Source organism: Caretta caretta, chromosome 6 (genome assembly GCF_965140235.1).
Source record: "Caretta caretta isolate rCarCar2 chromosome 6, rCarCar1.hap1, whole genome shotgun sequence".
Classification (NCBI taxonomy): domain Eukaryota; kingdom Metazoa; phylum Chordata; order Testudines; family Cheloniidae; genus Caretta; species Caretta caretta.
The window spans coordinates 112,492,845-112,516,173 of record NC_134211.1 but is presented as its reverse complement, the minus strand read 5'-3'; the positions used below and the strand labels follow the sequence as shown (position 1 = coordinate 112,516,173).

The window sequence follows — 23,329 nt, the reverse complement described above, 5'->3', positions numbered from 1 at the left end:
ACTCCATATAGTTACATGTCTAAAATGACCTCAGATCAGTCTTCCTTCTAAAACCCCATTGAAAGCAAGAACTGCTCTAGATCAAATTACAAATGTGTTCAGTACACAGAAAATTCTGAAATGGGTCAGTTGTGGTTTTGTCACAAATGCTGTGAATAAAGTGCTATGCAGCCTCAGCAGCAGACTTCCAGTCTCTCCCTGCTCTGGGTGGAAAGTACTCTCCACCAGCCTTGTGAACCACCATCGCTGTGTGGGCCAGCATGTCAGGAGTGGAAGCCAAGACTCTTGCCCACCACCCTCCTCTTCCCTGCATGCCTGGAGTTGGTGACACAGGGCTCCATGAGGCTTGCTCTCCCTTCTTTGCTGCTATCCATGGTACGTGCATGCAGGATGGGCCACAATCTGATCCAAAGTAAGGAATTATCTGTAAATGTGGATGTCTCGTATCCTCTTACAAGATACGGAATCAAAGAATCATAGAATATCAGGGTTGGAAGGGACCTCAGGAGGTCATCTAGTCCAACCCCCTGCTCAAAAGCAGGACCTATACCCAATTAAATCATCCCAGCCAGGGCTTTGTCAAGCCTGACCTTAAAAACTTCTAAGGAAGGAGATTCCACCACCTCCCTAGACAACGCATTCCAGTGTTTCACCACCCTCCTAGTGAAAAAGTTTTTCCTAATATCCAACCTAAACCTCCCCCCCTGCAACTTGAGACCATTACTCCTTGTCCTGTCCTCTTCCACCACTGAGAATAGTCTAGAACCATCCTCCCTGGAACTACCTCTCAGGTAGTTGAAAGCAGCTATCAAATCCCCCCTCATTCTTCTCTTCTGCAGACTAACAGAAGCCATGGCATAATATAGCATTGAGCTTCTAGTTAACTTGCCATAATTGCTTTTACTAGAATATATTGTTTTGTTCACTGTGGAAGCAATACATAGAAGGAAAAGTTACTCTTGCACATCTAATATGGACTAGTTTCAAATAGTGTCTCATTGCAACTATGCTCATTCAAACCCAGATGGCGGTGAGTGTGACAATTAAGTCATCTTTATTCCGAGCATACTGTAAAAAACGATCTGTCTTTCAAATGATGCGATTACTCTCAGGTACTTGTTTTCATTAGTCTTCTCTTCTCACATCCTTCCCAGCAAAATGCTTTGGAGACAACATGACGACTCCACCAATTAGAAAGCAGGAAGCAAAAAAATCCATCATAGGTGGTACATAAACCCTAGTCCACCCATTTTCTCAGCTTCCAAAGCAGGAAAATAGATAAAAACTTAGAAGAAAATATTTCAAGCAACAATCTCTGATGGGAGACAAGAAAGATGAAAGAAGAAACTATTACAACAAACAAGATCAGTAAGTAATCTTCCTTCCTTTTCCCATCCCATTCAGCAACAACCATTACAGGCAGGACATAGAGAATGCAGAATTACTACAGAAGGATTTACCTACAGTGGAGCTTGCAGAACCAACTAGCCAGAGACATGACCAGCTGCTAGTGGCAGATATAAATACGTGATGATCACCAAGTCACTTCACAAACACAAGAGGCACCTCTTAATCCTTTAAGCCGAAAGGGAAGCAATGCTTACGATGCAAGGATGAGGTTCCATCATTTTGAACACACAACATTCTCATGAGAGAATAGTGATTTTATTGTTGGCTGTGCTTTCACTACAGCTCTCAAAATGAACTATTTACCATTTCTGAAACTTTAGCCAAACAAAAGCTACAGAAAGATGAAGCACAGGACAGTAAGGAAGGCAAAAAAAAAAAAAAGGCTGAATGCACCAGAGGTGCAGGGGAAGAGAACCCAAGAAACTCAATTCTCTGTATCTTGGAAGAGCAGTTGATGGCAACTAAGTATGTCACTGTGATAGAAAACAATTTCAGGAATACTTCGATGGATTTGAGAGGGAGATCTATAGGCACTTTCAAAACTAACAACACTCAATTGAAAAGTCAAAGGTCTGTGTCCTTTTCTTTTCAGAAGGGAGTAAAATAGTCTCTTCACCTGCCTGGCAACCAATGTCCCTTCCCTGAGTTGGGGTACAGCAGGCAATAAGGAAATTAAAAGACTCAAAATTTAACAGCAAATAGCTAACGATGTAAAAATAGAAGAAGCAGAAAGTCTGTGAAAGGATCAATAGGTCTGTTAGATAACCAGAGTTTAAAAATGGAGAGATGAAGGAAAATAAGGTCATTGTTGAAAAGCTACGGGATTTCTTTGCAACAGTCTTTACCGCCAAGGATGCTGAGGAGACACTATCCTGAACCTGCTCTTTTCTGGTAACAAAAGAAGAGATACCATCAGAGATTGGAAGCATCAGAAGAAGAGGTGGCACAGCAAACTGATAATTTACAAATCAGTACATCCCCAGGCTCAGATAGTATACACATTTAAGGGTTCTGAAGGAGTATACGTAACAGAGGCGAGCTGATAATAATATGCTCTTATTACAATAACATGTAAATTAAGCCTCTGTTCTAAAGGACTGGAGGGCAGCTAACGTACAGTAGTCCCAACATTTTAAGGGGGCTCTAGGACCATTCTGAGGAATTGTACACCTGTACCTGGCAAACTGGTTAAAATGATAATTTAAGCAAAGAACAAAATATTTTAGGTCATGATGTGAGTGATATGGTCCAAACCAGCAGTTTCCACGAAGGAAATGACATTTCACTAATCTTAGAATTTTTTGAACAATGTCAATAAAGTAGTGGATAAAGGAGAACTGATTAACAACTTATTCAGACTCCCAAAAGACTTTTCAAAAAATTCCACAGAAGAGACTACCCAAAGCTAGTTATTCAACTGGGTGAGACGCAAAGTTTTGTCATGAATCAAAAACTCAACAGGGGACAGAAAGCAAAAGGGTAGGATTAAACAGTCAATTTTCATCCTGTCAAAAGATTAACAGTGGGTGCTGCAAGATTCCACACTGGTTCCTGTGTCAATCTGTTAATTATCTGAAAGAGGGAATGAGTAGTGAAGTAGTAAAAATTCTATCTGACAAAGTTATTAGGGTTAGTCAGGACCAGAAAGGATTGAGAAACGACAAACACACCTAACAAAGGCAGGTGAATGGGCAACATGGTGGCAAATGAAATTCAGTGTCGATCAATGCGAAGTAATGCACACTGCAGGGAAAAATTTAAGATACTTGTACACCTGTATCAACTGTGGCACCACTGTAACAGCTCAATGCAGACCTCTGCTCACTGTCTGATTTTTGCCACAGTTAATGGTGGATAAAAATTGAGGATTTTTTTGAAAAATTATTTTATTTAAATTACAAAAAATTTTCCATTTAAAAATAAACCTGTTTGAAATTAAATCTGAATTTAATACAAAATATGTTAAGTCCTAAAATTTATTATAATCTCTTAAAATTGATATTTAAATAAATATAAATAGGATGACTCCTTGGCCATCTCTCAAAACCTTTGAGTTAAAGGCTGCTTTTCTATATAAAGAAAGAATCAGGAGAAAAACATCTAACTTTTGAGGTCAAGCTTTCTAAATATGGCACAGTAGGTCATGTACTGTATTAAGGGTTTGTTTTGTTTAATAAAAATAAAATGCTATATGTTTTGTGTTTTTAATTAAATTTTAGTTACCATCCTAATGCAGCTTGACAAGTCATGAGCTAATTATCTAATAAGCAATATCATTCCCCATTTTCTAAACATACTAAAAATCTACAATTAATAAGAATCTGAAAGTTATGCTATATAATTGCTTAAATAAATGTATATAGTTATAGTGAACCCACCTAGGCAGCACAAAGATGTACCAATCTAATGTAAAAACTCTTTTTAGTTGTAAATCAACATGCTTTAATGGTTATCAACCAATGAGAATATACCTTTCTTTAGAGAATAACTGAAGTACAAACGGAAAAGTTGATTAAAATCAATGACATTTCCACTTGGTGATTTAAATCACTGATTTAAAATTAATCCACCCTGCCACAAGTACACAAGATGCTAAGGAACAGAATACTGAACAATATGGATAAATTATGCCTTTTATATAAATCAATAGTTCAGCCACATTTGAAATACTGTGTACAGTACTAGCACCTCTCCTCAAAAAGGATATTACAGAACTACAGCGGGGTTTGGGGAAGGGCGATCAGAACAGAACAACGAGAATGACCAAGCGCAAGGGAAAACTCACTGAGAGATTCAAAATCTAGAGAGTTCTTACCTTACAAAGGAGACTAATAAGAGAGAACATGATAAAAGGAGAGAAGGTACACTGAGAGCGTCTGTTCTCTCTCTCTCCCCCTCTCAAACTCAAGAACTATGATTTGAGAACCCCTTAATACCAGCTGGCAAGGGGGTTTCTGAAATTGCTCATTCCGATAGGTATATTCTGGTTCATCGAAGAATGTCATGTGAGGTCTGAAACGAAAGCTGGGGTCACAATGGCCATTGATATTGTGAGAGGTTATGTACGGATAGCATGTGAGGCTTTATGGACTTATACTGAAAATTTGTTCTTAAGAGTTTGCATCAAGGCGTGAGTCATCAGCAGAGATGAAAAATAGGTTTTCTGTCAGAAGCTAACACAACGGACGCCCATTTACACACAAAGATATCAAAAAGATGTTAAGTCAACAGGGAACCAGCACACAGGAAAAACAAGAATGGGTAGTTATAATTTCTAAGTAGAAACAGTGAGCTTTGGACATATAAGTAGAAGGCAAAGAAGACACCCTCTTATCCCACACTTAGAAATAAATGAGCAGAGTGCTCACATTCATGAAAATGGGATCTCAGCCAACCTTGATTGAAACACTCCAGAGGACTTAGGGGGTGAGAAACTTATTTAAGTTTAGTCTCTAGAAAGCATGACTGTTATGACTTTATTTTATATGTAACCATTGGTTTCCAATATTTTTACTCACTAATCACTTGAACCTTGAATCTCTGATAAACTTATTCTTGTTTTCACTATAAATATATCTAAATGCTGAGACATTAAGCAAGGTGCTGATCATGAGTTCAGTCATACAATCTGGCATGGACACTGATTGTGTTCAGTGGATAAGGGGCTGAATGCTTCAGAGATACTTGGAGACTAGGGTGCACCTACTGTTAATCTGCAAAGCAAAGTAAGGCTGGCATACCTCAGAAGAGAGTGCTTGAGTGGCTAACAGGCTGGTGATGTCATGGAGAGCACAAGACTGATAAAACGAAATAATTTTTCACGCAATGTGCCATTGGATTCTGCAACTCATTGCCACAGGAAGTCACTGAGGCCAACAATTTAGCAACATTCAAAGGAGGATTGGAAATTTATATGGATATCAAGAAAACCCAGAGTTATCACAGTTAGTAACAACAAATATTTTGTAAGGGATATTAAACCTCAATCTTCAAGGTTTAAACCCATCTCTACCTATCAGAGGTTAGGATGAGACACTAATATGGAAGGAAGTGGGGGAGAGGAAATTTTGGTGGGGGAATTACCAAAAATCTGCCTACAGTGGGGTTCTTACATTTTCCTCTAAAGCATCTGGTACTGGCCACTGTCAGACAAGATACTGGACCAGATGAATCTCAGGTCTGACCAAATACAGCAATTCCTATGTTCTTATACATTGCAGGTAGTTCACCTTGAGTCCCAACTTCATGCTTGAGGTGATTCTGGAGGAGAGAATGACTGTTCATCTCCTTCTCTATAGCACCCAGAAGGTGAAGTTGCCTTAATCAATGAGTATTCAGTTGAAACTGATTGTATGTTTGACTCCAGGTTGGGCACCTAGCAACTTCCTAAGAAACTTAAGTTAAAATTCCATCTCTGCAGAACATCAAGCAGTCAAGTCCAAGAATTCTGGGTTACAGAAAACAACCAGACTTTGTGACAGCAGTAAAGCACGGTATAAGGTGATGCTCCAGAGGTCATAGAACCAGGAGTGATGGGGCCACCCGCCAAACAAGCCGAAATTGTTTCTGAAAGCTTCTTTCAAAAATCTGGGATCAACTTGCTTCCAGAAGCTGGTTGGTTGGTTGGGCCTTCTAGCTGGAGATGAATCAGTCAGCTTTTGTAGATCTCAAATGCTGACACATTTACTAGAAAACATGCAAGTGAAGGCCCAAAGTCTCCAAAGTCCTGTAGAGTTTTCCTTGCCTAAAGAAATCACACTGGGGAAGGAAGGAATAGAGAGGTTCCCTCTCAAATTGACACCCCTAACTACCTAAATGTTCTCTCTCCCACCCCACCAAAAAAACCCTTTAACAAACAAATCAACCAACCAAAAAAGCCCAGAGTTTTTACCCCCCAAAATAGGAGACACAAACTACAGAAACCCCACTAGGAATTGCACCATTGCTATTGATTTTAGGTGGAAGGAGTTTGGGTACTAAGTTGATGGGTGCAGTATGAACTAAGATAAATAGATGCAGGTGGGAGTGATGAGGGAGGCAGGAGACTGGGGAATGCAAATTACCCAGTCTGGTTGTCACACCAGAATAGGATGCGTGGAATAGCAGTGTTTACTGGGACTGCAAGTCCAAAAGAATCATCTAAGACTCCAGCACAACGATGCTGAGGCTATGAGAAATGTGGGTACATGTTCCTAAAAATGAAAGGTGCCTTCATTATGATGCAAACCAGACTGGAGGGGTGGTGGTGAAGCTCAGACCCATAGTAACTACAGAGGCAGAGCATAACATAAAACTGAGGGAGACCCTCTAGAGAAAAAGTGCGCTGCTGAACAAAAACCTTCACCTTTTTTGTGCTGTAAGGGGAAGAAGGCGGCAGATTTAGAGGAGCGTAAGGACTGAGGTACCCACTATTGCATGCACCCAGAATGCAGGAAGCAAAGAACAAAAAGTGGGTGGAGAGGGGGTTACATGCTAATTCACAGGTCTTCTCATTCTGCTTCCTGAATGGTGGAGGCATTAATTCACTGGCAAAGTCTGTTGCTGGGTAGAATGTATAGATTCCTGTAACACCGCAATACTGTAATTAGTATCTAGACTTTCAGAACCAGTTTAATAATTTATCTAGAACGTAAAGGCATCCTATTTTTGAAGAGCCCATCCCAAATGGTATCTTGTTACACCAAAGGAAACAGAATATTGTTCACTGTACCCTGATGTGACTAATGTGCCTCAAATCATTAAGATAGTATTCTTCAATGGCATAGGGCTTGCCTTCCACCTCGAACACGTAGGCTGGATTCAGTTTGTTACGAATTGGAACCACAAAATAGTCAGCAAATTCTTTACAGTTGATTGTAGCAGACATCAAGATTACCTGTTAAAAGGAATTTGTATAATTTAGTTAAATATTAGCAGTAATCCACATCACGTCACACTAAGATTCAAAAGAGTAAACAAAGTTGTTGCTATGAATGAAAACCTAACTGAATATTTAATTCTTCTTTAGCTTATGATTCCTACACAATTCTTAACAGAAGAAAAGCTTATAGCAGATATTTTGTGAATTCAAAGGGAAATTTAAATGCAAGGGACACAAGTCACCTAGACTTCCGCCCCAGAAGGGCAAGACTACTCCCTATGATTCATTTACCAATATCCAGTTTTAAGCATCTCAAGTGATGGGACTTATCACTCTCTTTGGAAAATTATACCCTAGTTTAACATCTGCCTTACATATTTTTTAAAATATCTAGATCATTTTAAGGCCAAGTTCTACACTATGGGTGCTACACTGGCATAGCTATGACACTGTAACTCCATAGCATAGGCGTAAACAACAGCGATGGCACGGGGTTTTCTGTCCCTGTAGAAACTTTGCCTTCCTGAACAACAGTGGCGGGGATTATGCTGGCATAATATGTCACACAGAGGTGTAGATTTTTCACATCCCTGAGCACCACAGCTTGATCAACTTTTTAAGTGAAGGCCTAAGTTTCCTCTCAATTTCTGCTCCTTACTGGTATCACACTAAATTCCTCTCCTCTTGGTTTTTGCACCCTTCAGAATATTTGTGGACTGTTTCTGCCTAACCTTGTCTACACTGCCACTTTAAGTGCTGCAACTTTCTTGCTCAAGGGTGTGCAAAAACACCTCCCTGAGCAGTGCAAGTTTCAGTGCTGTAAAGTGGCAGGGTAGAAAAGGTACTAGCTGGGAGCTACTCCCCTCGTGGGGGTGGAGTTTTTTTTGTTTGTTCTTATGGTGCAGGGAGAGCTTTCTCCCAGTGCTTGCGCTGCAACTACACAGCCATGTTAAAGTGCTGCCGCAGCAGCGCTTTAACGTTGCTAGTGAAGACATACACTAAGGCTTGAACGTATTTCAAGACGACAAGGGGCCATGGAATCAACACTTAGGGTCAGATGTTCTATCCTGTTCTGCTTAGCAGCACAAAAGATGCAGAAGTCACCTGCTGGCAATTTCCCTGGCATGGAAGTCATCAACAGGCATACAGCCAGCATAATCAGCTGAGATACATTCCTCCCCGTGAAGGACAAAGCTTATTGAGGGTAAGCCAAACGAGTGACTGGAATGCACATTCCTGTAGCTATCCTTAGCTGCCATACAGATGGCATGAGTTTGCTAGCCCAGGTTGGAACAACCTGTGAGCTCAGAGAATCAGGGAACTGCAAATGGCTGTTAGTTCTCAGCTTCTTTTTCCTCCCTCTCCTGGGATGCCCTGAGCAACTATAGTGGATGGAAGTCATCTTTTGCTAGATACTCCCCTACACTTGGCCAGGATCAGTCAAGTTCACTATGAGGGCTCCTGTAGCCCAGAACAGAAACAGAGTAACAGAACTATTCCCCTCCCACTGTGATGCAGTAGGCGGCCAGCCTGGGAGCTCTGAAGCAGGAATGGTACGGCAGCTGCTCAGCGAGCTGCCAGCTCATATCACAAATTTTTCTGGGGTTGCAATGCAGTGGCAGCCAGTTGAGGAGCTGGTGCTCTCTAGCCTCAAGGTTGATTTATACACTTCTGTTTAAAACCCACAGAGTGCATCTCAAGGAGTATATTTTTATTTCATGATCAAACAAACTTTTTAATAGTTGCCCTGAAGGGCATAAATGACCCTGGATCAAAGGCTGGATACCACTGCCATAGACTAGTTTCCCCACATCCCCACTAGTTGCTTAGTCAAGCTATATTCTCTCTCTCTCTCTCACACACACACACGTTTGCTGCAATTCCCCAACCTCCTTTCAATTTGACAATATCCTTCTTTTAGCATAACGCTGATGGTGAGTGCAATATTGCAATTTCTGTCTCCCAAAGCTATACAGAGTAACTATATCTCCTGCTTTGTGACATGATGCCTCTGCAGCTCAAAACTGAGCTGATTTTGTTTCCAACTCTCATTTCAAACTCATGATTTGCCATCCTGTATTATTCCTACTTCACCATTTGAACTTTTGAGACATCTACTCTCACTGAACTTATCCTATATTATTTTTCCCAACTGTCTTAATTTGCATTTTTCCAAACTGAGTCTCATTGTTACTTTCAGCCTATAATTCTAATCTCCCAGGGCCCCTTCGCAATATTTCTCTGTTCTACTAGGTGTTTGTAACTCCTCCCAGTATAATAACTCAGAATTAATCTTTATTTCCCTTCTAGATATTAAATCTCTTCGTTTATAAAGACCAGACCATACACAGATATGATTGTTACTTACTAGTAACAAATGTTCTCCGACTATAGTGCCTCTGCAGCTCCACACTACTTAAGTGGCATACCATACCACAGGAGCTATAGAGCCAGAGTTGTAAAATCATTAGGAGCATTGATACATCAACCATGGACCCAAATTTTCTAGAACAAACAGTGAGCTGCACTTACATGTTTTAGGCTGGCAAAACTACCCTATGATCTGTCTCATTACCTCAGCCCACCGTGCAATTTAAGTAAGACTTAAACAGCAGAGACCTGGTTGAACATTTCCACACTAAGACTTTACACACTGCATTTGCACAAAGGAGAAAACTAAAATTTATTTCTTAGTATGTGCACAGAAAATTTCAACCATAATGTTGTATTAGCAGATCTGTACATATACGGTAATATAGTATTTGTAGTTCTGCTATTTTCCTCAAGAATTTTGCTCCGTTAAAGAAAATATGCATAACAAATGCATGTGTGTCTAAAAATATCACATTTATCCAAGCGGAAGCACTGCCCTCAACATCCAATATTTCATTCCAGTCAAATATTCATCTTATATTTTCTGTAGCCCTAAGCACGTTTTAGAAATTAATTCATCCTAACATTAAGAAAAAAATCTCAGAATACATTATACTGGTCAAAGAAGAATGCCCATTAGCCTACTTATTTACTAGGACTGAGGTACTCTATAATATTTTAACAAAGTGAGTCACTATTTTCATATCAGCTGTTCAAAAACTATCCTCAGTGCAGAATGCAAACGAGTAAAGCTGATCTTGAGAATGTTATTCTAGAAAAGAAGAGTGGAAAGCAATTCAAACTTGCCTTCACAAATCGTGAATTTGTACGCAATAGTTTACGGACTACCAATAGCAGAAAATCCATTTCTTCAGTACGTTCGTGTACCTAGAAAAAGAAATAATATATAATGTAACTCAGGTATATTTGTTTTAACCCCCATTCCTCCTTTTCCTAACCTCTTTTACTGGTTAATGTCACATTCTACATTTTTCTAATTTAGACTAAGATTTCCGTGGCAGAAAGTGTGTCTGTTTAAGCACCTGTAAATCACCAAAGTTAACATGCCTTATAACACAGCACAGCAGTTTTGACAATCTGAAAATTCCTGTTAAAGATTTTTATAAACAATTAACTTTGAGGCATAAACGTAGATAGCTAATAATCAGCATTAGCCACTAGGTCAAACAGTAATACCTGCATTATTACAGTCAAAAAGGGCTGGCATCAGACTACCCTTGGAGGTAGAGTACATATAAAGAGTACTGTATAAACTGAGGAAAGAGATCTGGGCATCACTACTGACAGTTCAATAAAGACCTTTCTGCTCAAAGTACAGCAGCAAAGACAAAACAAGCAAAATTTTAGGATGCATAAGGAATGGGATAGAAAAATGATATTAAAATTGCCATTATATAATCAGTGGTACACTCTCACCGAGAATCCTGTGTTCTGTTCTGGTCATCCTACCTCAAAGGATGCAGTAGAACTAAAAGTGGAGACTCAAATAAGTAGCTAGAAGATGAGGGGCATAGTCAGGACTCATCTGAAGAGAGACTGAAGAGATTAATAAATTTTGAAGTCAGAAGGGACCGTTTATACATTAGTCTGATCACCCACATAACAGAGGACATAGAACCTAACCAAATATTTCTGCAGCAAACTCATTAACTTCAGTTTGAACTATAGCATGTATATTACAAAGATATCCAGTCTTGATTTAAAGACTTTGACTGATGAAAAACTTACCATATTCCTAGGCAAACTTTTCCCAAAGTTAATTACTCTGTTAAAAAAAAGGCACCTTATTTCTCGTCTCAGTTTATCAAGCTTCAGCTTCCAACCACAGGATCTCATTATGTCTTTTTCTGCTAGATTAAAGAGCCATCTATTATCAGAAATCTTTCCCACATAGGTACTTGCACACTGTGATCTAGTCATGTACATGGCCCTCTGAAGGTGTCAGGGGCTCTGCCTACCAATGACAGGCTCCACAAGGGGGAAAGAGGCAACACAGGTTCACCTGGGACTAGTTAAGTCACTGAGTAACTCACTGAGTAACTGGGAGGCAGGGAGCACCCATGCATGATAAAACAAAGCTACCCCCACCCCCAAAGGGGTCTGGCGAGAGAACAGAGGCTCCTGGGGAGAAGTCCTGTCTCCAAAATGCAGGAAGAGAAACTCTGCAAGTGGAGGGATCCTTGGGGAAGCTGATGAGGAAGCTCACTGGGAAAGGAAACAAAAGAAGAATACTCCTAGGTGGGAGAGGCTCAGAAAGGGAGGAACTATGAATGCCAAATCTCAGCAAAACCTGGAAGGACTTCATCAAGTAACAGTACAAGCCCCCGATGAGAGGAATTATATACCGTTCTGAGGAAGGGTTGTCACAGTTTGACTCCTGTGGGGACCTTGACCCAAGTGGAGAGACCCTTCCTGAGCTAACGACAACAGGCCCTGACTCCTGAAAAGGGTACCAGGTCAAGAAGGCACTATTGGTAAGGGACTTGGACATAGGTGGAGTAGATGGACTAAGGTTAAGTTAGTCCCTTCTCCCTCCAGCTAAAGATGCTGGAATGTAGGTCTATTTGTATAATGTTCTGCCTTTGGTTTAAGAAAACCAGAACCCTGAAGGGGCTCTATTCAACATACATAAGCTTCACTGGACTTTTCACTAAGTGAAATTGAGGCTGATGTGTAATTGCAGAGCTGCACTGGACCAGTAAGAGGCACTCCAGGCATGAGGGCCCCATCACACCTTCTCCTGGATGCACCTTAAGTCTCTAACTATAATGGCATTTTTTCCAGACCTCAAATCATTCCTTTCTGAATGCTTTCCATTTTTACAACATCCTTTTTGAAAACTGGACATCAACATTGGATATTATTCCAGTAATAGTCTTGCTTATGTTGTATACATAAGTTAAAACCATCTCCCTATTCCTACTTGACATTCCCCTGCCTATACACTCAAGAATCATATTCACCCTCTTGGCTACAACATCGCACTCCGACTGTTCCTGTTCAATCTATTATGTACAATGACCCTAAGTCATTTTCAGTGTCACTGCAAAGCAAACAAAAGTATCAGTCCTGTACCTTGTAAATGTGACCTACATTATTTGTTTCTAGACACATGAACTTGCTTTTGGCTGTATAAAAGTGTTCAGGTCTGTTTACCTTAGAATAGAGGAGGATAAAAAGGGACATTACAAAAAGTACCCAAAATAATGAATGGCATTCTTGAGAGAGTAGACTGGAAGCATCTATTCAAACTGTTTCAGGACAGCAATAGAGAAAACTCTTATCAGTGAATAAACCAGGAACAAAAAGGGTACCTTGTTTTACCAGATCTAATAAAATGCAGAGAACTACAAAGCAAGTCTAATGGTTCTTTCTTGCTCGTACTCCTGGCCGTAGGAGGGCCATATTTTTTTCTCCAATACATCCTTTAGTGCTGTACTGAGGTCTTTGAAGACCACGGATCCTTGTGTAAGGCAACGACAATCACAAGGTAATCCCCTCCACATCAGCAAACAGATGCCTGGATAGCAAAGAGCCCCTCAGCAGAAATTCTCCTAGTAGATTTCCCACATCTCTTCAAATGACTGAAGTCTGAAGAGTTAGATGCCACCTCAGAAACATTTCAGTTCAAAACATTTCCTCAAGCCTTTAACTTCCCTATGCAGAGGATCACTCTGGACCTGAATCAAGTCAGAAATTCTAGAACTTAGCCATGATACTCCCAGAACAATCATATAAGGTTCTTCATAAATGTGTCAAAGGGTTCTTCACAACTTAATTTAATTATTTAAATCAGAGTAATAATGATAAAAGCAGCATGAGCTTTTCCTTCAAATTGAGGTTAATTTTATCTTCAACTTACTTCATCTATGAAGATGTGTGTAAACTCTGCAAGGCTTTTGGCACCAACTATTTTCTGAAGGAGCACTCCAGTTGTCACGTAAATTAATCTTGTGTCCTTTGTTGCAACTTTCTCTAACCCAACCTAAAACATGGGGGAAAATATTTCATTACTCCAAATATGTTTCATACATGACATGCTATTGGACAGTTCAAAATTCTAAGTAAAAAGCACAGATGTGAGATGCTTCCCATGAATAGGTATATCTGAAGCACCGCAGATTGAAATGCAGTATAAATCAGTTATGAGGGCCCATTTAAACTTGGGAAAGCAATTAATGACGTGTCTTTCCCATACATCATAACTTTAGAGCCCACAACCAATTAATGAAGGTGGAATGGAACAGAATCTCCTTGGCAAATCTCAGAACCACAAACATAAATGTATGTAACCAAGGCCATTTGAGGGTAGTTTGAAACGTCAGCTGTTCTTGCTGTAGCCCCAACCTGAAAAACTGTTATTTAGGAGATATTTAAAGTGGGAGAAAAAAATTTTGCTGCTCTCATCTTCGTTCAAAATGGCCAAAGGTGTTCTGCGCAAAACTAAACAAAAAATGAACCAGGCACGGAGTGAGGAGGACACCATCTTCAGGAAGAGACCAAACAGGGGTTGGGTAATCCCAAAGAGATGAAAGTTCTGGACATTTAGGTTAAAAGGAGGGTTTTTAATCATTTAAAAAGTTTTGTAACCTTAACTATTTTGGGTGCTAACAGGCCTCAACTACAGTTTTCCAGTGCAAAATCATGCTTCTTATTTTCTATTTCTTTCGGTTGTGCTCAGCCCACACAAATCCTAGTAAAAAATATACATGAAAAATATCCTGAAGACAATAGGACACATGCAACCATTTTATACCTTTAAGCCTTTTCCTCCCATAGTGAACCAACTAGCAATTCTATAATTTTTAGTTCAGAGTCTCAGCATAGTAGAAAGAAAAGGAGGACTTGTGGCACCTTAGAGACTAACAAATTGATTTGAGCATAAGCTTTCGTGAGCTACAGCTCACTTCTTATGCTCAAATCAATGTTAGTCTCTAAGGTGCCACAAGTCCTCCTTTTCTTTTTGCGGATACAGACTAACACGGCTGCTACTCTGCAATCAGCACAGTAGGTAAAGGATCCCATCTAAAAATAAAAAAACTGGAATGTTGTATTTGGTTCTACCAAATTATAACTGGAAGGCAACAGCGTCCGCTTTTCTTAAAGTTATAAAACAGTTTTCAATTATAAGATCAGTTTTACATAAATATTTAGAATTTCCACTTTTGGGAGTGGAAGTTTCCCATACTTGCTCCCTGCCTGAAGGTGTGTTTCTCTTTATTTCTTTCTAAGATCGAGCAAAATTCCTTCAGTTTTTTTGCAGTTATGTGAAAACAAACTTTTCCACTGTAAAGACTCCTAATGTATGTTTTTCTAAAAGATATGCTCTAGAAATTATTCTGAGGAAGGTATAAAGCTTGCGTATATGAGGTCAGACTAGAGGATCACCGTGGTCCCTTCTGACCGGAGAATCTACCCACATTTTCTGACAAAGGCTACAGCAAAATCAGCTTAAATCCAAAACTTTACATGGACAATCTTCAGTGAGGACTACAGCACTTTTGCATGGTTGGTGGGGAGAGAGAAATGTAGACTGAAAATGAGCACAGTACATGCTTGAAAACTTTCACAAAGCAAAATCTAATGAAGCTCTGCTCTTTCCTGTCAGCTCTGCCTTTCCATGCCCAACCTCACAGGCCCAGAATTTTCTGCTCTCAAACTGCTGTTAGAACATCAAACTTCTATAAGTGAGAATGGACATTTTGGAGATTGTAGGGGGTAAGAAATCATAGGATTTAGTGACAATATTTGAGTGGGGAAGGAGTTGACAGTGACACCAAGGTTGTAACCAAGTGGAGCAGAATGGATGACAGAGCTGCTCCAATAATTGAGAAAGTATGGGGAAGGGTGGATTTAGGAGGAAAAAGAAGTTAAACTTATGACAGGTTGAGAAGTTGTTGGTACCAAGACATCCACAAAGAGATGTTTGAGACAATCAGTTGCAAGTTTGGACAGACAGGAAAAGGTAGGTCTAAAGTTATTAACACAAACAGGGTAAAGCCAAGCAGATGGATGACGTTACCTAAAGAGTTCAAAGGAACAGAAAGACCAAATATAGCTCCCACTGAACAAAGTTACAGAACAACAGGAAAAGGACACACCCAGTGAAAGATTCATAAGTACAGAAGAAAAAGAGCTATGAAAGCCAAGACTTTGCAATAGGAGGTGAGTTTCCAAAAGAACCGAGTGAGTCTAAGACCAGGGTGCTGAAGCAGAAAAAATGGAGGATGGGGTTAGGAGACAAAAACTAGTTTGTTATTTGTTAAGCATCAACAACGTGCTCAGCATCTACTTTCAGGTTTTTAGTAGTGCTCTTCACTGTGGCACCCAACTTCTTCAGGCCAGAGCCTCTGATCTAAAATATTTCCTTTTAAAGAGGATTACGAGACTGTGGTCAGAGGATTAATAGGAAAAGGGATTGCAGAGTGAGTTGTAGATAAAAAGGAGACAGCAAGGACAGAACCTTTATTTTACAAAGAGGAAAGAAAACGCTATTTCTCAAGAAAAATAGGATTAAATGAAGAAATACTTAGAGGAAGGCCACATGGTTTCCATATTTTCTTGAGGTACCGAGCGAAACCAAAAAAATAATCATGGAAACAGAACAGCTGCTGAGACACAGAAAGAACAAGCAATGGGAAAGGAAAGAAGGAGGGGAAAAAAACCCTTTGCTTCATCCTCCTGCCTCTCTCACACTTCTTACTCCTTCCTGAGCCATGCTCTGCTCCAGAGAAACACCACTTCAAGGTGGTGAGGTGCCGCTATCTTGGTCCCACAGCCCTGCTGTTTGCAGGGCTTTGCCAGCTCTTCACTAGAGCAGCAAGTGCACGGGGAAGGGAAGAAGCACTAACTCATCACGTACCAGGTGGCACCCTCCCTCCCCCATCCATATCCACAAGCCACAGTTTCTTTCCATGGCCCCAAAAAACTGTGACAGGTGATAGCAAAAACTCATCAGATTTGGATCATGACAAGAAATCACAGCTAGGGAGTACCTGAACAATAGTTATCAAACTATTTATGTTGCAAAATTTATGCCATAAAATGTAATAACTACACAATGTGGACAATTTAAAATGTCTGTTGGAGTCTAACTTTTGCATTTGCTGGTTGATCATTTAAATTGTGCAACTTTAAAAAAAGTGAAAATTGTTTTGATTTTAATAACCAACTCTAGCTAAGAACCTCCAGTTCTGCCATAGTTCTGCTTTAAAAGCCATTTACACTGCTCCTGGGTTACTTATGGTATAACCAACATGCTAAAGGAAGTCAGAAAAAGAATCCCTCCCCCCCGAATTTCCAAATCATGCACTTTATACAGTTTGAAACATTAGCATACCTGATAGCCTACAAATCCACCTAATGCCCAGGATCGCTCCCTGCTAATCCATCTTGCAATGCTGCTGGCACCAATTTTTCGAGGCTGGGTAACAACAATGTTGCAGTAGGTAGAGCGCTGAGTGTAGTAATCCAAAATATACTGTGGAAGTTGCGTACTTTTACCACTACCAGTTGCTCCATGTACAATTACAACTGAACTGCTTTCTATCAAAGAAACTATCTGAAATTAAATTTTTTAAGAATGCTCATAAGACCATAAAATATTTCAGTATAGAATTTCAAATAGTATTTAACAGTTTCCCTATTTTCTTCCAAGATTTTTCTAAAAACTCATTTAAGGTAACAAACCGTGATGTGCACATATATACATGCGAATAATGTCTAGTTAGAAACAGTAACTGAAATGTTTCGATTATGAAAAAGTATAGCAAAAATTGGCCTTGTACCACAAACAGAGCCTTTCAATGAAATCATACATTTAATCTGGGATGAATTTAATAGCAAAATTTTCCTTCTGAAATATACCATCAGTGTAAATTTGCAGTTTTAGTCCATTAACAGCAGAAGTTCAATTAATTCAATAACTATAGTTTACCTCTTCCTTACATCTGGTTATGGGTAAATCAGGGTATTTATAATTAGTTACTGGTATACAAGTCACATCATGGGATTCACATGGAACTGGTGTTGGAGTAGCTGGAAAGAAAGAAAGGATCAAAGTCAAGTTCCTGTAGTTACAACAACAGAAACGTGAGCTAGTGAATACATTCACTGTATCTGAAAAGCACACTCTTCAAAGGACCCTACATTACTCCTGGGGGGAATTCTTCACATCTGCGGATGTGCAGAATTCTTCTGTCCCGCCTAATTCTGTATTTTCAAGCATAACATACATTTTGCCCAAGCAGTACTGAAGTTCTGGGGCAGAACGTATTTTCAGGGGGCCGGGGGGATTCTCTGCCCAGTGCTGCAGAATTCCCCCAGGAGTAGAAGTTCATCACAGCACCCTGCCTGTGAAGCCAGGTTTGGACAGAGCGAAGGACACAGGGTGGCTGGTGGGTCACAGACTGGAGCTCAGAATGGCTAGTGGGGGGCGACAGACTGGGGCATGGGCTCAGAAACTAATGGGGTGACAACGTTCAGCCTGTGTATGGGGGAGGGAGGCTGCAGAGACCCATGGGGATGGGGAGGGCGGAGACAGGGACAGATGTGCCTGACTGAATAGGAGGGGTTGGGGTCAGCCAGGGTCTGCATTGGGGAGGCTTCCCAACCCCTAAACAGTCCCACCTACCCCCCAAAAAAACCAATCTTCTCCCACCCACGCCCAACACCCTCCAGGTTCACTCCTTCCCTCTCCCTCAGCTCCTCCATTACCACCAACTCCCCCAAGCCTTTGCACTACTTCTGACAGGAAATACAGTTCTGTATTTAAATTTAAATGAATTACTCAATGTTCTGCATTAATATGCCTAGTAAGGAATCCCTTTGTTTAAAAAAAAAAATTACCAGAATTTTTTTTTTGGTGTGTATTGTTATAGACATACTTGCTGACAGATATTTTGAAATAAATTACCAAAATAATTGAAACTGGAATGATTACATTGTGTTATTTTCACAAATAAAATATGCAGAATTTTCAAATATTGTGTGGAGAATTTTTTATTTTTTGGCACAGAATTCCACCAGATGTACAAAATCAATGTTTAGGTCATGTACTTGCTTATTAATACTCAGAAATGTATTAGGTAATTCTTCTAACAAACTGAAGGGATCTTTTCTCCATATATGCAACTGTTGGGGTTCTTTGGTAGTTATTCTAGAAAGCATTTGCTTACCTCATTGTTTCTATGCACTAGTATCATGCTCACACACTACTCTCCAATCTTACATGCTATCGAAACTACTCTCTGCATAAACCTTTTTTTCTTTCCTCTTTACCCCAGAGAACCAAAGATCCTGCACAGTCCTCACAACTATTATTACTTCCATCCCAGTTCCTAGGAATCATATCCAGGTCTTCAGAGCAACTACCAATTTATCCAGCTCTTCCCAACAGCTGGATAAATGGAAAGACCCTCAATTACACTCTTGCATCATTTGTTTCCTTTCATCCACCCATCCTCTCAATGAAATCCTTTTCCCTGAACTACAAGCTAAAGTCATATTTGGATATGAAACTCTGATATTAAACACTGTCTTCTTCATCTAACATCTGATCATTAACTTTTCTCTTAAGTAAATTCTACGGTCTCATGGCCGGAACACCTAGCTAAGAGAATTTCCAAATCCATTTATGGGCACAGTTACTATGGGGAAATATGGAAGAACATAAAATCTTTTGATGCGCACGTCACCAAGGCACATGTAGAGTAAAAGACAGAGTAAATGCTAGCTTCAGAACAGGTGGAAAAAACCCAAGAACACCTGCTCTGTAGGTAAATACTTTTATGGAAGTGCAATTAGATATTATGGGTGAAAACCCAGCCTTACTGAAGTCAAAGGTAGAGCTCCCATTGACTTCAGAAGGGTCAGGATTTCACTCTAAGTCAGGGGTTCCCAACGCACTGCACCCAAAGCATTGCCATTTCTCAGCGACATTTCGGCAGCGATGCTTCCGCCTGTTGCCACTTTTTGGCAGCGGCATTTCTGCGGTGGGGTGTCTGGCGCCCGCCACAGTCTTCTGGGAATAGCAATATGCTATTCCCAGAAGAAAGGTTGGGGACCACTGCTCTAAGTCGTAAAATTCACTTATATGAACAGGCAAAGAATAACTTTCCCAGTTTCGTTGCTTTTCTGAGGAATAATGACTATGAATGTTTTCACAGAACACAGATTAGATTATAAACTCTGATATTATAGATGTTTTATTATAGAAGAGATTATAAATAAATCTCTTTCTATGCATTTGTAACATATCTATTATTATACTGGTAACATCGAACATATCAGAATTCAGAGCTAAACAAGACAATTATACAAGAAGCAGCACAGAGTTTTTGTTAGGCACTTCTAGAATAGTTTTGACTGTCAATAGGAACTCTCCACAAACAATCCTTCCCATAATGTGGAAAGGATACAGAGAAGCCTAGACTCTACATAATACATGAGATCAATAGGTCCAGATAATTGCTATGTACTCGTTCAGCTGGCATCAACAAAATATGGACAAGACAGAAGTTAGTATCAAAACAAGAGTCCTTAAAGAATATTAACATTGTCCTTTTCTAAAAGACTTTTTGGACAGGATTCTAAATATATTCCCCAGGAAAACTCACATGTAGCATTCTGTCACAACAACATGATGCAAAGGATAACTGGCTGCCTTCTGGCACATTCAAAGATGTCACTACTGAGATATCAGTAGCTCTGCATGATTTGACCAACACTGGAAGAAGTCTCAAGCTGTTAGGGAAATGCTTATGGCATCAGTGTATTTAAATCATTGTTCCTAAAATAATGTTGCTTTTAAGCTATTTAAGATATTTCTATGTAATAATTTTATTACACTCAGTACTGAAAAACAAAATAACAGCACCCTGTTAAAAATATAAAGGACACAAGCACGAAAGTCCAATTCCAAAAGTAAAGAAGGGAATTAAAGGAAAAGGTAATAAATATAGATGTGGTGGTAGCTTTAAGGACAAGTTTTTAAAAGAAGCTTTATGGTACTCTTTAGGAGTGGGAAGGGATGGAAAAAGATGGCATGAGTTCTACACTCTAGGGCTTAACATAGCAAACGCACAATATATTGCAAATTTAGACACAATGGCAGAATCCTTATAAGTCAGTGGTTCTCAAACTTTTGTACTGGTGACCCCTTTCACATAGCAAGCCTCTGAGTGCAACCCCCCTTATAAATTACAAATACTTTTTAAATATATTTAACACCATTATAAATGCTGGAGGCAAAACGGGGTTTGGGGTGAAGGCGGACAGCTCGCAACCCCCCCATGTAGTAACCTTGTAACCCCCTGAGGGGTCCTGACCCCCAGTTTGAGAATCCCTGTTATAAGTGGTAGGTGCAGTATTGACAGATAACTGTGCTAACCCCAATCTCAACAAACAGATCTTCAATATAACCAGAGCCAATACTAGTAATGGCTTTAATAACCATAAGACTACACATATATATTGAGCAACAGGAAGATCAATTTAACCTTGAGGGATAACATTTCAAATTTCTTAATGATTACACACAACAGGAAAATGTATCAAGTTTCCCTTCAAGTCATAAGATCCACAGATCAATTTACACACTTTAGCTACTTGCAGAAGCAGACCAGTCAGTCACTGGCAGCCAGGGAATAACCCACCCAAAGAATTTCCTTCCAATTGAGGTAACTTCTATAGCCAAGACAATTCAAGTCTACTTTCCTAAATCACAGAGAGCATTAAATACACTAATACTTTTAATACACATTAAAAGCACAATAATTTCTCCTACTGCAGAATATGGGAAATCTCATAACGATAATAAACCCAAATCTTGGATTTGGTTTATTATCCCTAACCCTAACCCTATTAACCCTAACCCTATTAACCCTAACCCTAACGTCCCTTCTCAGGGGGTGACCTTCTGGGGTCCCTTCCAACTCTTATATTCTATGATTATATTCTATGATTCTCCAGTCTGTAGGATCCACTGTCTCTGGAATGGGCCAGATTTCTAGACTCTGATTTGAAGATAGGAAACTTTCAGGTACAAACTGATAAATTTCTCTATTCTTTGTGCTAAGGTCCATACATCCCTTACAATAGGATTTTATGGCAGTATTTCCAGGGTATAAAACAGGATTATCCTTTAAAGGTGGACATCCAGAATAAGTTAGAGCATATATAAATTACGAACAAAAAAGTTTTAAAAAGATTCCAAACTCAATAAATTCAGCAGTTGGAAAATTCCAGAATTAAGGTTGCCTGTGAAACCTTATGATTCATTATGATAGCATGGGACCACAAAATTAACAGACTGCATTATAACGCATACTCTCAAGGGGGCAGAATTAAGATTGCACAGGCAACCCTCATTCGAGCATTTAACTTTTAAAATGCTTGCCTTTCTAAACTTAATAATGTTATTTCTTCGTAGCTTTGCACATTTAATTTCCTAGATTTTTAACAGAGTAAACTGAAAAGGATAGAAAAATCCATCAGGTGGCACCACAATAACATCCACATGGTTTATCAGCAGGCTGGAACCTTTAAATCAGTAGTTCCCAACCTTTCCAGACTATCATACCCCTTTCAGAATTACGATTTATCTTGCGTATGCACAAGTTTCACCTCACTTTACTTGCTTACAAAATCAGACATATAAAAAAGTGAGACAGCACACTATTACTGAAAAATTGCTTACTTTCTCGTCTTTACCATATAATTATAAAATAAATGAATTGGAATATAAATGTTGTGATTACATTTTAGTGTACAATACATAGAGCAGTATAAACAAGTCACTGTCACTCTCGTTACAGTGTGTATGGTAACACCCATTGTTTCATGTTCTTTGTGTATATAAATCTCCCCACAATATTTTCCACTGCATGCATCCGATGAAGTGAGCTGTAGCTCACGAAAGCTTATGCTCTAATAAATTTGTTAGTCTCTAACGTGCCACAAGTACTTCTTTTCTTTTTAATAGTAGGTTGTCATCCTCTATGTGCATCAGCACCAGAAGAAGCTGACAACTTGCGAAATGGGTTTCACAGATTGCTGACAGAAGAGGAATGTTGAGAATTAGGAAACTAGGATTCCATTCCTTGCCCTGGAAGGGGGTGTGCCCTAGTGCAGCAGTTCTCAACCAGGGGTCTGGGGCCCCTTAAGGGGCCTCGAGCAGGTTTCAGGGGGGCCTTTAAGCAGGGCCAGCATTAGACTCACTGGGGCCCAGGGCAGAAAGCCGAAGCCCCATTGGGCTGAAGCTCAGGTCTCTGAGCCCCACCACCCAGGGCTGAAGCTGAAGCCTGAGCAATGTAGCTTTGTGGGGGGGCCTGTGGCATGGGGCCCCAGGCAATTGCCATGCTTGCTACCCCCTAACACCAGCCCTGGCTTTTATATGCAGAAAACTAGTTATTGTGGCCACAGGACCCTCCCCACCCCTACCGGACCCCTCCCCAAAGCCCTGCCCCGCCTCTTCCCCAAGAGCGCTGTGTTCCTCCTCCCCCCCCCAGCATTTGCCACATGAAATAGCTGTTTGGCAGGGCAAGCACTGGGGGGGGGAGGCGGGGAGAAGGACGCAGTGTCGCGCTCAGGGGAGGAGGCGGAGCGGAGGCAGAGTTGAGCTGGGGCGGAGTGGGGAGCTGCCGGTGGGTGCACAGCACCTACCTA

General features: G+C 40.1%; 1 protein-coding gene across 3 annotated transcripts in view; it reads right to left on the bottom strand.

Annotated features, from left to right (window-relative positions):
• Positions 1-23,329, bottom strand: part of TDRD9 (tudor domain containing 9) — a 164,265-nt gene that overhangs the window by 109,890 nt on the left and 31,046 nt on the right. For all 3 annotated transcript variants that reach the window (XM_075129909.1, XM_075129910.1, XM_048855410.2), the window contains exons 3-7: positions 17,601-17,701; positions 17,004-17,225; positions 13,527-13,649; positions 10,451-10,531; positions 7,121-7,285 (exon numbers count right to left, since the gene is read on the bottom strand). In XM_075129909.1, coding sequence (XP_074986010.1) covers positions 7,121-7,285; positions 10,451-10,531; positions 13,527-13,649; positions 17,004-17,225; positions 17,601-17,701 — 692 coding nt within the window. The remainder of the gene's footprint in view (positions 1-7,120; positions 7,286-10,450; positions 10,532-13,526; positions 13,650-17,003; positions 17,226-17,600; positions 17,702-23,329) is intronic.